Source organism: Pyrus communis, chromosome 13 (assembly GCF_963583255.1).
Source record: "Pyrus communis chromosome 13, drPyrComm1.1, whole genome shotgun sequence".
Classification (NCBI taxonomy): domain Eukaryota; kingdom Viridiplantae; phylum Streptophyta; class Magnoliopsida; order Rosales; family Rosaceae; genus Pyrus; species Pyrus communis.
The window spans coordinates 19,637,345-19,651,336 of record NC_084815.1 but is presented as its reverse complement, the minus strand read 5'-3'; the positions used below and the strand labels follow the sequence as shown (position 1 = coordinate 19,651,336).

The 13,992-nt window shown below is 36.2% G+C and overlaps 2 protein-coding genes across 3 annotated transcripts; one reads left to right on the top strand and one right to left on the bottom strand.

Moving 5' to 3' along the window:
* Positions 1 to 1,302: 1,302 nt before the first annotated feature.
* On the bottom strand, positions 1,303 to 2,280 carry LOC137712013 (early light-induced protein 1, chloroplastic-like). Its single transcript, XM_068451165.1, has 3 exons — positions 2,128 to 2,280; positions 1,949 to 2,041; positions 1,303 to 1,575 (listed from the first exon to the last, which is right to left on the bottom strand). The coding sequence occupies exons 1-3, from the start codon at positions 2,278 to 2,280 to the stop codon at positions 1,303 to 1,305; spliced, it is 519 nt and encodes a 172-aa protein (XP_068307266.1).
* A 2,157-nt stretch (positions 2,281 to 4,437) lies between these two features.
* Positions 4,438 to 10,580, top strand: LOC137713674 (uncharacterized). 2 transcript variants are annotated; one of them, XM_068453006.1, is made up of 6 exons: positions 4,438 to 4,783; positions 5,537 to 7,239; positions 7,350 to 7,601; positions 8,095 to 8,175; positions 9,499 to 10,035; positions 10,353 to 10,580. In XM_068453006.1, exons 2-6 carry the CDS (start codon positions 5,965 to 5,967, stop codon positions 10,407 to 10,409), a joined length of 2,202 nt encoding a protein of 733 aa, XP_068309107.1. In that variant the 5' UTR covers positions 4,438 to 4,783; positions 5,537 to 5,964; the 3' UTR covers positions 10,410 to 10,580. The 2 variants fall into 2 exon arrangements, with proteins under 2 accessions (XP_068309107.1, XP_068309106.1); XM_068453005.1 differs by having other exon boundaries at positions 5,537 to 7,248.
* Positions 10,581 to 13,992: the final 3,412 nt, after the last annotated feature.

Genomic DNA, 13,992 nt, shown 5'->3' with positions numbered 1-13,992 from the left:
CATTTAATTTCAATTTGACTAGTTAACATATTTAGGTTCTTGCAGTTGGATCTTAAAAGTAATCGTAGAATTTAACACTCCTTTTTGTTGGTCAATTTTTTTTTGGTCAAACGTAGACCTTAACATTCTAATAATGAATAAAATATGGTGTTAGAGAGACTATTTATTTAAATCATATGTAGTGGATCATATGACGTGATTATTGATGATCGAATTATTACTTAAGTGTTGATTGAAAATTTTTATTTATTATTGATGGTTAATATTTACTTTGGTGGGCAGCTTACAAGTTTAAATTAATTATTCTACTATTCAAGGTTAAATGTTAAATATTTAAGGAACTATTGTACAATTATCATTGCATTCTTTTCTTATTATTATTATTATTTTAATTTATTATTTTTAGGAAGAGTGGTGTGACATCCCACATCGCTCAGGGGAGTGATCCTTATATCTATATTCTCATCCCTACCTAGGACGAGACCTTTTGGGAGCTCACTGGCTTTGGATTCCGTAGGAACTCCGAAGTTAAGCGAGAAGGGGGCTAGAGCAATCCCATGATGGGTGACCCACTGGAAAGTTGCTCGTGAGTTCCCAAAAAACAAAACCGTGAGGGAATGGTAAGCCCAAAGCGGACAATATCGTGCTACGGTGGTGGAGCGGGTCCGGAAAGTGATCCGCCCCAGGGCGGGATGTGACAAGTGGGAAGAGTTAGAAAGTATTACAATAATTTAGGAAATGAAGAGTTTTGAACTCGGAACGCATGGGTAAAAACCCAACACCCTATCTATTAGGATATTGGATCACATGCAAAAAAGTTTACTTGCATTCAAAACCATAGTTCACCTCAGAAAAATACTATGAAAGAAAAGGAAAATATACATACATTTATATATTGTGGGTTATGTGGTTGTAGATGATTCGATTATTAACTATCGGTTAACATGTTTATCTCTTATTGATGACATATTATTTGATTTAAAAATTTGATCTCACTAGCGATAGTCATATATTTTGGGATTGTGGAGTATGTAAATGTGACATTTTATATATTTACATTATTTTATAAATTGTAATTACAATATATGACGAGCATTAGATAACTTGAATTGATTTTCATTATGATTTTAATTTGTACAAGACTGCAAATCATCTAATAGTATACTCATATCACTTAATATTACGTAGAATGAAAATGGATTCACTCTTTTCTTTTGAGATATTAGTCTACACTAGGGTCCCACCCTTCACATACTCAGCGAAGGCCAAGGCTACTAGTCCTAACATTGCCAGCCTTCGATTTCACAACTCAGCATCTAAAGTCAGGAGCCCCTCTGATTTGGACTCCACACTCACCCCTTTGAATAGAGGAACCAAGGATGCCACCAACAGCAAAATGCTGGTGCCGAGGAACAATGGGATCCCTGAACCTTTGGATATCTGAGCAAACACACCTTGGCCCTTGGATAGCTCTGCTGCTAGAGCTGCAACAAATCCCACCATTGCTAGCCTGCCGTTGATTCTCTCCGGTGCTGGCCCACTAAATGCAAGCACGTTTGAAAACTTCGGGCTGACCTGCACACACAGAGAAATATTTACACGTCACATGCTTGTCATGCATCCCATGAGAATCTATGTATCTTCATGAGCTTATAGTTTTGAAATTTTATAAGAATGAGTGGTGGAGTTAGAATTTTATAAAAATGAGTGGTGGAGCTATAATTTTCATATTTTCTTTTATGTTGTGCACGATGTGGTCGAGATACATATAGCTTCGCTTGTCATATGTTCTCTCATCGAACTGTTTCGTAACACATAATTAAAATGTTTATGTTGCGAGACTCTGAATTTCAACTCTAATTAGTGCTAAATGTGTGGTTAAATTTGAGAGTTGCACAATGTAAGTTTGACAAAAGAAAGCTTCCCGGCATAAGGAGTAGTTAATTACCTTGGGAGAAGGAGGAGGTAAAGGTGATGAAGGAGCTGGCTCTGAATTTTCTGGTGCATCTGTAACAGTGGTTGGTTGCTCCTTCTGTTCATCCTGCAATTAACCCATATGTGATTAAAACCCTAACCCTAATACATGTATAATGCTAGAGTAATTAAAGACTTATATAGGAAATTTACCTTGGCCGTTGCGATTACTCTCACGTGAGCATGCTTACGCAGATTAATTGGTGCATAGTTAGCAGGAACAATCATCTGGTTCACTCTGCTCTTACCAACTCCATAAGCTAGAGAACTTGTAAAGATTGATTGCATGGAAATTGTTGCAGCCATTGTACGTTTCTTAATTAAACAGGATTAAGCAGGCAAATAGTTAATCAACTGATGAACTTTTAAGAAGGCTGTAAAGTGTGCGTTTTATTTGGACTGTTAGGGTTTCCCACTTTTAAGAAGGCAAATAGTTAATCAACTGATGCACTTTTAAGAAGGCTGTAAAGCATGCCTTGGAGTGGGATTATATAGTGGAGTGACCTTAAGGCCCTAGGTGCTAAGCGGAGGAAGCTGAATGGTGCAAAATTTGGTACCACGTACGTCCTCATTAGGGTTTCCCAGTCAAAACGGGGTTTCCCTTGCTCCACACATATTGTGGTAAGTAGTGTACGAGAAATGGACGTGGCTTCCTCACTCACCACAACGCTGCAATGAATCAACAGTGCGTTTGATTTCTGCGGTGGCATTTGGTTTTTAGGGTTTTTTTTCTCAGGTTCTTGTCACGAGGGCTACGTAGCACATTCTACAATCTACGAGAGAGTACCAGATTTCAACATTCTAGTCTTCTAGATAATTGAAGAATGTTATACCGCTTATGGGGTTAGAAAGATTCAAAAAAAGTTGGATCGGGTTTAATTAATTACCTCCTCTTAATTACCTAATTTACGTTTGACATGGCTTTGTGGGAGAGTTTGTGGGGATTTATATATATGGTCAGTTAGTCTTCATGTTTTTTGGCAAAGCGTGTGAAGATTAGAAGGATGAAATGCTTTGCTTTGGTGACGAATGCAAAGCATTGACACAGAATTTTAGGCAACCACGCAAGTGGCAAACTGGGAGGAAATTACTTTGGCGGCATCAAATTAATATCAATAAATATGCATTGCAATAATAACAATATACTGGTTTATCAATGAAAATCTTTTTTGATAATAAGAGTGTCTTCGGCCACAACAGTTGAGAACAAATAACTAATTGGTTACTTATCTTTTGTATTGTTTTATGGCGAGAGAGAAATTTTGTTGTAGTCAGATGTTTATCTTTTTGTATTTATCTTTCTCATCACGCAAGCTTGTATATATCTTTTTGGTCACTTCACATTCACATATATTATATATATAAAAAAAAAAAATACAACCGAAAACAACTATGATATTTGACCCTTACTTATGCGCGAGGATCATAACAAATTATCAATAATCTAACAAAAAAAAAAAAAAGTTGATTCTATGTGCTCACATCTCTTTAATTAGATTGATTGCTTGTCATCCTTACACCTAAATTTTTAAAGGATTGGTAAGAGTGACATGAGATTTCAGAATATAAAATACATAGTTGGAGCAGAAAGGAAGTTTTGGACGATGTACAAGTCATATAGGCCTCCAAAAATATATATCTCTTGCTTTCATATCTCCCATTATTGATGCTATACTTAATTGCTAGTGCTATTACACGGTGGTGGTGAGGTTACGAAACCAACTTGCTATCCTATGCAACAAGACAATATCATATACAGTTAACGAAATCTAAGAAATTCTTTAGTACGGAATATGGATACTCGTTTTTTACAATATGATTAGATATCTATATCAAATCTAAGAAATTCTTTAGTACGTTTTTTACAATATGATTAGATATCTATATCAAATCTAAGAAATTCTTTAGTACGGAATATGGATACTCGTTTCTTACAATATGATTAGATATCTATATATGATACATTTGCATACAACACCTCTTTCACAATGCGTAAATGACAATTTACGCTCCAAAAATCTTAAACGAGAAGACCCATTCACAAGAAAGTATTTAAATTTGTTGGTAATTAATTATTCTCTAATAACTGAAGTCAATTCTCAACTGTTCGGAAATTTGTAATAAGATTTGAAGACGTGCATGAGTTTTGTATCATATACAAATAAAAATGGACCAAACATTTTACCTACGTAACCATTTTTCAATTTCTTTTCCATTTATAAATATGAAAAATGAAAACTGGGCAACAGAGAGAGACCAAGTTGTGCAGAGACAAAGTTGGCGTGGAGGTAGACAGGACATATGATGTAATAATAAACTAATTATGACGGGAAAAAGAGAGCCACAACTTGAGTTCAAAGGGAGCCCCTGGTTTCTGCTGTCGGCTTTTGGCTTTTGGCTTTTGCGTTTGGGGTTTGGATTTGCCCACAAACAATTCCACGCCAAGTCGCCACCCAACATACACAGGAAAGAAAAGAAAACGGACCAACATTTATGTGGTTTTGAACAGCAGCCAACCAGTCAGAAAATTCGGCATAATGCGATATTCATGACCCACAATTTTTTTATTACTTTTTTGTATCTGTTAATTTATTCAACAAATTTGGGAGGCCAACGCCAAATCTTCAATCACTACCCAACATTCATTTTCTTACACCAAAAAGGAAAACAGATGGAAACCAGAGAATTGCAACCAAAACAGACGAGTTTCGCACAAGAAGAAAGAAGAAGAAGCCTGCTGATTTTTGAAACAACCCCAATAAGTGCTTTTGGCGTTTGGCTTTTCTGTTTCTAGTTTTCTGAGGAAAAGGTACGAAATTTAATTCTGGGTTGTGCTGCTTTTTTTCTAAATTTTTTTGGGTTCTTGAGATTTTAGTAGTTGGATTGAAATTTGAAAAGAAATGGTTGTTTTGGATTGATCAGCTTGTGAAAGGTTTTAGCTTTATCTTTGTTGTTTATGTTGAACAGTTAAAGAATCAAACTTTTGAGAAAGTTCCATGTACTGAAAATACAAATAATCAGTTATATATGGATATATATCTTGTTCGATTTTCTAGAATTCTTGAGCAACCAATTGGACCCATGTATAAATTGTAGCTGGAATTTGTTGGGTTGTTGACTAATGTATTTTAGCACATATTTGTTTAGATTACTATATAAATGGCGTTTTGAACATTTTGTGTTGTTAAGTATTAAGTGAAGTTTTCGAGTATGTATTTTGGAGATTCTTCATTGAATCTTTGGCTCATTGGGTATGGAATTCTGTATGAATCAAAGCTGGCCACATTGAAATTTCTTCATTGACAGTATTTTGTTGAGAAGTTCAAAGGTTTTACTTCTTGGAATCTGAGTCATTTGATTGGTTTCTGTTTTATGCCCCTGTATTTTGTTTTCGATCAGTCGTAACGGTTAAGATTCTGTTGGGGGATCACTGTATATTATTTGCTTGTTTTTGGAAATGATAAGACCAAAGGGGAAAAGATAAAAGAATCTGGAGTTTGAATGTTTAGTTTTTCTCTTTTGGTTGTCAATTGCCACTTTCTGACCGAGCTGATAATTCCAGGACGCTGCATTGGGTTTTATGGAAAGCCATGAGCTGCTTATTTCCCATTGTTAACTGGCGTGAAGAAGACATGGCTTCTACCTACCCTGTCCGAGATCCTGATTTCTGCTTGATTTCCCACATGTCTGATGAAGAAACAGTTGAGATGCAAATGCATTTGGTAGGGATAGTATCGTAGCTTCTAGTATTAGTGTGGAATTGGAATTAGATTGTTAGAAATTTACAACTTCTTCTTTAGTTAGGGGGACTGAGGCAAGTAAAGTCTTTGGTAGCACAGTAATGGTTGGGCAACTTGGAACCAATTGGTAACTCGGAACATAGAAATGCAGTTTGATTTTTATGCATAAATGCACTGAGAAAGCAGGAAAAGAAAACACATTATAAAAGAAATCAAGCTAAATAAAGCATTCACCTTGAAATATTTGAAGATGGGCTTGCCTCAAGTGTCTTCTAGCAGCATTGCTGAGGAAGTGACAGCGTCTCTGTGCACATTTATGCAACCTCAACCTAGAGTTGCTGGAATGAGCACCTGTGATTTGAGTGGGATGCATGGAGGAAACCTGGGAAACCATATGCAGGTGGATTTCACATGCTCGTCTTTTGGAGATTTTCAAAGGAAATCCATCACAGAGATTCCAAATAGACCAGATTCTGCCAATGCACATAAAGATGTTAGTAGATCAAGCATGCATGCATTGAAGATGAACTCTACGGAACAATACTTTTGGTCAAGTCAGAGAAGCGGGCAGAATATTCAGACACCTGTTCCTAGGGTTGTTGGTTTTGAACCAAGAATATCGGATTCTCCTCTTAATTTCTTTAATGGTAACCAATATTCTTCAAGTTCACTGACTGTCACAGGGGACACAACTGAGGCTGCTGGGTCAGCACACAGGAAGCGGTTATTGTCTCCTTTGAATGGAATGCTTCTCAAGGATCAGTTTAATGGTGATTCTCTAGACATTGGAGATGGGGTTCATAAGAGTGGCTCTTGGGGATACAATGGTAGTTCAAATGTTCCCACGCAAGAGCATAAGAAAGCTCATCTTGGCAACTCCAGTTATTTTAATTCTACAATCTGGTCTGCATCTTGTTCCCCAGAGTGGAAGAGTTCACCGGATCACAACTGCAATACAAACTCCTCTTTTGTATTTGATGGTCATTTGCTTGAAAGCAAGGAGCCACGATCTCCGAATCAGTTCATATCACCATCTGGACTTGATTGCTCTGGAGAAACAATTAAGGTGAGGTCACAATCAGGCGCTATAAACATATCTTCAAGAAAAGTTGTGTTGCCTACACTTTCTCTCTCTCCTCTTGGTCCAAGGTTTTCTGAAAGAGTGAAATCTCGAGAATTATGCAGGGGTTCTACGCCAAAGATAGATGATAACAGTATAACTCTAAAGGACATAGAACAGTCACTTGATGGAACAATCTCAGGCATATCATCATCATCCTGGAAAGAGGACGCCTTTAGGTTGCTAAGTGACTCATCGGAAGATGTTCATGTTCAGCAGAAAAAGGTTGACCTCTTTAGTTCTGAGAGTTCTACCCCTGGGATGGTGCATCAATGGAATCAGGACTTGAAACCGAAGCCTAAATGTGTTAAACTAGTACGATCACCGACTGGACTGCCTGTTAGAAGGTCATTGATTGGTTCATTTGAGGAATCCCTGTTGTCTGGTCGATTATTGTCTGCAAAGGTTGGTCAGGTTTGCATTCATCTCAACTGTAATTCGATATATATTGAGTTCCAAGTGTGTTAGTTTTTTTTTATTGACTTTAATTTGTTTTTGAAACTTCCCATTTGCAGAGAATTGATGGTTTTCTTGCTGTTCTGAATGTCACTGGGGGGAGTTTCTCGCCAAAAACACAGAAACTTCCATTTGCAGTGACCAGTGTGGATGGAGATAACTATTTACTATATTATTCATCAATAGGTCTTGCTGGGAGTACGACACCAAACAATTATGGAAGCCCCAGGATGAAGAGGAGCCTTAGCATGGATGATTCACGAGCAGACAAGAACCGTCTGAGGATACCTATGAAGGGCCGCATACAACTGGTAACTAATATTAATCAAAATAATATGAAGTATCAGAGAACTTCGAATGGTCTCAGTTCTATCCACAGCAGTGCATTGCATTTAGGAACTTTTTAGAATCAACAGGAGTTTTTATTGATGTTCTGGATATGTTATCATCCGTTGTTTATGTGGCTTAGGATCTCTTAGTTTCTTGTGCTTAAAATATGGAATGATTTCGAGAAAAAAGAATGACATTGTATGTAACGGGCAGGAAAGAGAGCAGAATTGATTTCTGTCATTTTTTTGGATGGTGGGATATGAATAGCTGTTAGGGAAAAGTATTTCTAACAAAATGCATGATAGTAAAATGATACATTGGATTGTCTCCCGCAAAGCCTTTGATGATCATCTTCGTACTGATTAGTAGTTTGTCAATTAGTTCCTTGTAGTTGTTCATATTGAAAGACATCTGGTCATAGTTGGACCAAGAGATGGTTGGTCATACACTCATGAACTGAATGATTTATGGCAGGTTCTCAGCAATCCAGAAAAGACACCTATTCACACCTTCTTCTGTAATTACGATTTGAGTGACATGCCTGCTGGAACCAAGGTAGTCATGAAGTAGATAAAAAGTTATCTGTCACTTAGCACGATTCTTATGCATGATGAATGTTGTTCGTTATGATTTGAAGTTACACCTGTCTTGGTTAAATCTGCACTTTGATATGAAATTGGATATGGCTAGGTTTTCAACAGGTATCACCGGTTATAGGATATAAATACTATCCTTATGTACTAAAAAAAATAAAAATAAATAAATAATGTCCTTATGAGAGCCTTGCATGACCTTTAAAAGCATTAGACTTGTAAAAAGTAGGAACTTTTGTTTTGACACTTATTCATTGAAGTAGTCAGATGTGAGTGTGAGAATGTGAAGGTAAAAGAGTCCCACATTGGTGAAATAAGAAACCTTGTAAGGGCTTATAAGAAGTTGGGCTACTCGCCATATTGTCAAGCACATGCAGGGTCCCTCCTCCCATCAATGTGGGACTCATTCTCAACGCTCCCTCTCACGTGTGGCGAATTTTCAAGCCTAAAACGTGGATGTCACAACGGGGTGACGTGGAGCGCACGTGGCCGTTTGGCTTCGCACATGGGACACCTTGCTATGATATCATGAAGAAGTTGAGGTTCCACCATAAAACCAATTTGGCAATATGGGGAATAACACAATCTCTTATAAGCCCTTGCAAGGTTTCTTTTTTCACCAATGTGGGACTCTTTTACCTTCACATTCTCACAATGAGTGCTGCGACATGAATTTGTATAAAGGAAATATACAGAGGTAGGAAAAGCACAAAAATGGAAGGGCATGAATCAAATTAGAACTTAGTTAGCAAAAGGTTTGAAGCTGTTGACTTAGGCCAATTTAGGTCTCTCCCAACCTTAGACCGGACAATACGACTATATAAGTCCGTCCTGAGTGTACCTTTGCCTGGAATAGCGAAACCCAGTATGCCTTAGCTAACCCAGCCCTTATGTGTATACATTAGGTGGTACGATCTTGCTAAGCTGATAACGGAAATCTGTCATTATTTGTTGCAAAACCAAGACCAGTTTAAGGTTGGCTATTGACGAATGTGATTACCATCTATATTTACCTTGGTATAGAAATGGCCCAAGCTCCATAGCTCGAGCTGCGGATTTTGTGGCTGAACATGTTAGCGTAGAATTGAAAGAAAAAAATTCGTGCTGCTTGCTTATGTGATGTTATACATGAAGCAGAAGTAAAGACTTTTTTTCTAGCTCAATCTGTATGATGTAGAACTTCAGATGGAATATGCTTTCTTCAGTTGTTAGGTTTTTCTTTGACTGAGTTCTTATACATGGTCATTTTCCCTTGCAAATTCTTCATATCAAAATCAAAATACAGACGTTTTTGCGCCAAAAGATCACTCTAGCCTCTTCTGAACCAAGCTCTAAGGCTGGGAATGGAAGACATGCTGATCCTGATAAAGAAAATGATGCCAAGCCATCTTCGATCCTAGATGCTGCGAATTCTTTGCAGCTTAGTGACAATGATGTGGATTCAGACGGGTTTAAGGATGTAGTGAATCAGTACCAAAGAGAGAGAGGACACACAAAGCCCTGTTTTCATGGTGAATCCGATGGTTGTAGCCTTTGTAGGTATGAAAAGACCAGTGAGATTAATGAAAGTAATTCTCTGCGTAGCCCTTCAAAAGCGAGCAAGAATACCGCTGGTGCTGGCGTTCTGCGTTATGCTCTTCACCTTCGCTTCTCATGCCTTTTTCCTAAGAAATGCTCGAGGTCGGTCCAGAGATGCAAGTTAGACCTGTTATCTGGACAAGCAACAAACAGTTTCGACATTGAAGGGGAGCGGCGGTTCTACTTGTATAATGATTTGAGGGTCGTGTTCCCTCAGCGCCAGACAGATGCTGATGAGGGCAAGGTATGTTATACACAACAACTTATCTATTTGGCTACCAATATGCTTATTGATTTGCATTATAGATGTCTGCATATTGATTGGCCGAAGTAAATGGAATAGCGTAGCATTCAACTACGCGTAAATTGGTTCAAACCAAACCATCCTACTCTAATGCTCAGCCTGTCTATATTCGGTCTTTATAAATTTGCGACTTCTAGATTATCGGTTCTTGCGTCAAACTCAAAAGTATAAAATTTCAGTTCATTTTGTTTCCAGGCATGAAATAGTTTTGAACTCCGATTTGAAACCAACTATGCGTGTTGTTTTTCGTTTTGCAGTTACATGTGGAGTATCATTTCCCTTCGGACCCGAAATACTTTGATATCAGCAACTAAAAGGCATACGAATTCTCTTCTAAAATAGACAGTTGCATACTTGCATCATCTGTAGTCTCTGTGTATAGTGATAGTTGTACATTCAAATCTCCGGTCATCTTTTGGGGCAATTCCCCGTTCAATCTGTAAATAACTGTAATTATCAATAATTAGTCTATTTAATATGTTCTACATGCTTGTAGATATATGATCACTTTGATACACTTTCATTTAGTCATTAACTCCTTTTTTCATGTTTCATTTCTATAAAACAATGTAAGCAAAAAGGGTAGTCAAACGCAGGATAGCCGGCGCGTGGGTGAATAGTCTTAACCAACTAGAATACAAACCAACCTCGATAGTTCGTAACTCGAGGATGAGACTAAAGCTTGGAGTTTTCGTTTGGGACTTAAACATGGCACCCTGAGAGCAGTTTGTTTCAAAGGCAGTGGAGTTATGTCAGCTAATTCAGCCATGGCTACTACTTATAACAAAGGGGCAAGCACATACTACCCTCAAATGTAGTAAATTTCAAAAGAACAGTATAAGGGGGATCCAAACCTCTTTTTTTTTTTTTTTTTTTTTTTTTTTTGGAGTTTTAACGAAACAATTTTGGTACTGTTCACTTTTAACGAAAATGACATTTTTACTTTAAAAATGTACTCCTGGTACTATTCACTTACAACATATTTTTGTCATTTTGATTAAAATTCAAAATTTTCAAGTTATTTTCATTAGTTTTTTTTTTTTTCCCCTTTTCGCCCATCATTCTTTCCCTCCAACCAACCACCAAACTGTAATTTTATTGTCTTTGTAAAAAGGGGTCATTTGAAAAGGAAAAAAAGAGAGTCAAGATTAGGTATACGAAGCAATAAAAAAGTAGGGAATGAGAATCGAACTTAAGACATTTTTGTGATAACTTTAAACTGAGATGTAAGAGCAAAGTTGTGGTTTTAGAGGGTGGCATTGAAAGGAAGAGATGGTTGTTTCCATGCACAGCCATTCCAAGTGGCTCATATGTAGAGGATTTTAATTAAGCTGAAAGAAAGTGTGAGCCATCCCAACAAACCTACTAGTAATTGTATTTGGTAACAACAATGATTTAGAGCATACTCGGTATCTGAGAATCACAATTTGACACGTAATAATATAACTCATCAAAATTACAAAAAGAAAAAAGAAACTATATATATATATATATATATATATATATATATATGTCAAATTGTAATTTGTTTACAACAGAAATTATTGTAAATTTGTGGTGTATGCCATTGTGCTAGAAAATATATGCGTGTCCTTAAGTGAAATCAGCTTTGGTAATGCACACATACATATATATATATATATATATATATATATATATATATATATAAAATATCTTTTCTGTTTCAATTGAAGATTATTTTTAATATATACGATATTACCAACACTAAGGATTGGAGAGTGATTAAGCCTCACAATGAGTTAACTACAATAATTTGATTTGAATTCACCTTTAACACAAATCAAACTTAAAACCTCCAGATTGTAGTACAAGTGGCTCCATTTCAATCAAAGTTAAGGAACCGTCGTCTTCTTTGTCTACAACAAATAAGAAGTGGTCCAGCTAAGAAAAAATAAGCATCCAAAAAAACTGCTTACTAAATTGGAGAAAATGCTTTGTAAAAAATAGCAAAATACAAATTTAGTTTAGAAAGAAAAGTAAAATAGTGCTACAAATTGAGGAATCTCATAGTTCTTTCATGAAGAGTTAATTTCCTCTAAGAATCAAAATGAAGTACTGATTGGACTTTATTTGCTATTCCATCAATATATACTTTTGATAAATCACAATGAAGTACTGATTGGACTTTATTTGCTATTCCATTATATATGCTTTTGATAAGTATTATTTTTGATAACAGGTGAGCATGGTCATATTTGATTCGGTTTAACTAGTTTTCAAATGAGAGTTTAGTTTTGATTCAGCTCAAGATTATACTTTTTCAGTGCAAAAACTTACTAAATCGCCAAATTAATTTGATTTAGCCAGTTTGAACAATTCAGACGTTGTTTTGCCCTCTGCTAATTTTGGTATTACTTCAAAACCTACCTAATTTCTCGAGTAGAAAGTGAAGGTGCACATTGATAGTGAAACCTAGCCAGCAAATCTCCCTCCCTAGTGCCTTACACACCCTATATATGTTGGGTTCTACAACACTGATTGCATATAGTGTGGTAAGTTTTATGGTCTAATATGATTGGATCTTTTACTTCCATCCTGAATTTGATGCCATATTGGTGCATTAGATTTTGACATATATGTGTCTCAAGTGCTTGCAGAACGACATACACAACACAACCAATATACAGTGGCAAAGAGGAAAAAAAGGAAGGTTGTTTGACAAAGATGTGAAATTTGAACCACATGTTAAATGAGTACACTTCCCTTACGCCATGTTTGTTGCATCAAATGAATAATGGACATCTATAAATCTTAACTACTCTTAGCAATGCGTGTGTTGCATTGGATATTGCTCAATGGTCGTTTTTCGTAGATGAATTTTTTATATTTAGACTTTGGATATAATGACAGAAAATGTTCTTTTGTCATACACCAAGCTCGTTTGGTGCTTAGGATAGAATTGGATTAGATAGCTCATATAAATAAAGGTATGTGTGATGGGCGTGGTAAATGATTTTTTCATTTTGAGAGGATTAGAATGTAGGTAAATTATTTTCGGATACCCATTTTTACTTCTTGCACGTTTTTTTTTTCTTTTTTCTTGCCATTATTGACCAAATTAAAGAAACATCAAAAGACATACTGTAGATGCATCTGCATAAGGTGAAAAGAGGTGGACATAAATTACTCTATAATTAACGTATATGCCATAAAGGAATAAGTTTATTTTTTAATAATACATCATCTACTTTCAGTTGGACAAAAGATCTTCATTTCTTCCTTAAACATATCTTAAATACAAGGAGTTATTCAATCCAATCTAATCTCATAAGCACTATCTCATAAGAGACGAGCCCATAGTATTTACATTATCAAGCTACAACAGCCTAATAATACATTTGCTTCACAACATAAATTTGATAGAGAACATTAATACTCTTAAGGAGCATGTGATAGGATTCATCATATAGTATCATCCAATCTTTTAAGCAATCTAATCTAAACCTAGACACTTTCATAGAAAGACAAGCCAGTAGTATTTATACCATAATTGTTTAACAACATAAGCATATAGTTGGCCCACAACGTAAAGTTAAATAGAGAACATTTCCCTAATGAAGCGCGTGATAAGATTCATCATATTGTATTATCCGGTCTTTTAAACAATCCAATCTGATTTTAGACACTGAATCAGCTCATAGAAAGACGAGCCCATAATATTACATTGTCAGACTACAATAATTTAACAACATAAGCATACATTTGCCTAACTTAAAGCTAAGCTAATGAGAAAACATTACCCTAATGGAGTATGGTGATAGGATTCATATAGTGTAATCCAACCTCTTAAGCAATTTATTTTTATACATGAATGCATATATTTTGGTTCCGTCTAGTCTCTATAATGTAGCTTGCCGAACATGGCCACCAAAACCT

Bases quoted from the DNA above. Each gene is read 5' to 3' on its own strand.
- LOC137713674 (XM_068453005.1), top strand. From the start codon at position 5,965: ATGGGCTTGCCTCAAGTGTCTTCTAGCAGCATTGCTGAGGAAGTGACA. The intron at 7,249-7,349 runs GTTTGCATTCAT...TCCCATTTGCAG, and splicing joins TGTCTGCAAAGGTTGGTCAG to AGAATTGATGGTTTTCTTGC. The intron at 7,602-8,094 runs GTAACTAATATT...GATTTATGGCAG, and splicing joins TGAAGGGCCGCATACAACTG to GTTCTCAGCAATCCAGAAAA.
- LOC137712013 (XM_068451165.1), bottom strand. From the start codon at position 2,280: ATGGCTGCAACAATTTCCATGCAATCAATCTTTACAAGTTCTCTAGCT. The intron at 2,042-2,127 runs GTAAATTTCCTA...GGTTAATTGCAG, and splicing joins GAGTAATCGCAACGGCCAAG to GATGAACAGAAGGAGCAACC. The intron at 1,576-1,948 runs GTAATTAACTAC...CTGTGTGTGCAG, and splicing joins TACCTCCTCCTTCTCCCAAG to GTCAGCCCGAAGTTTTCAAA.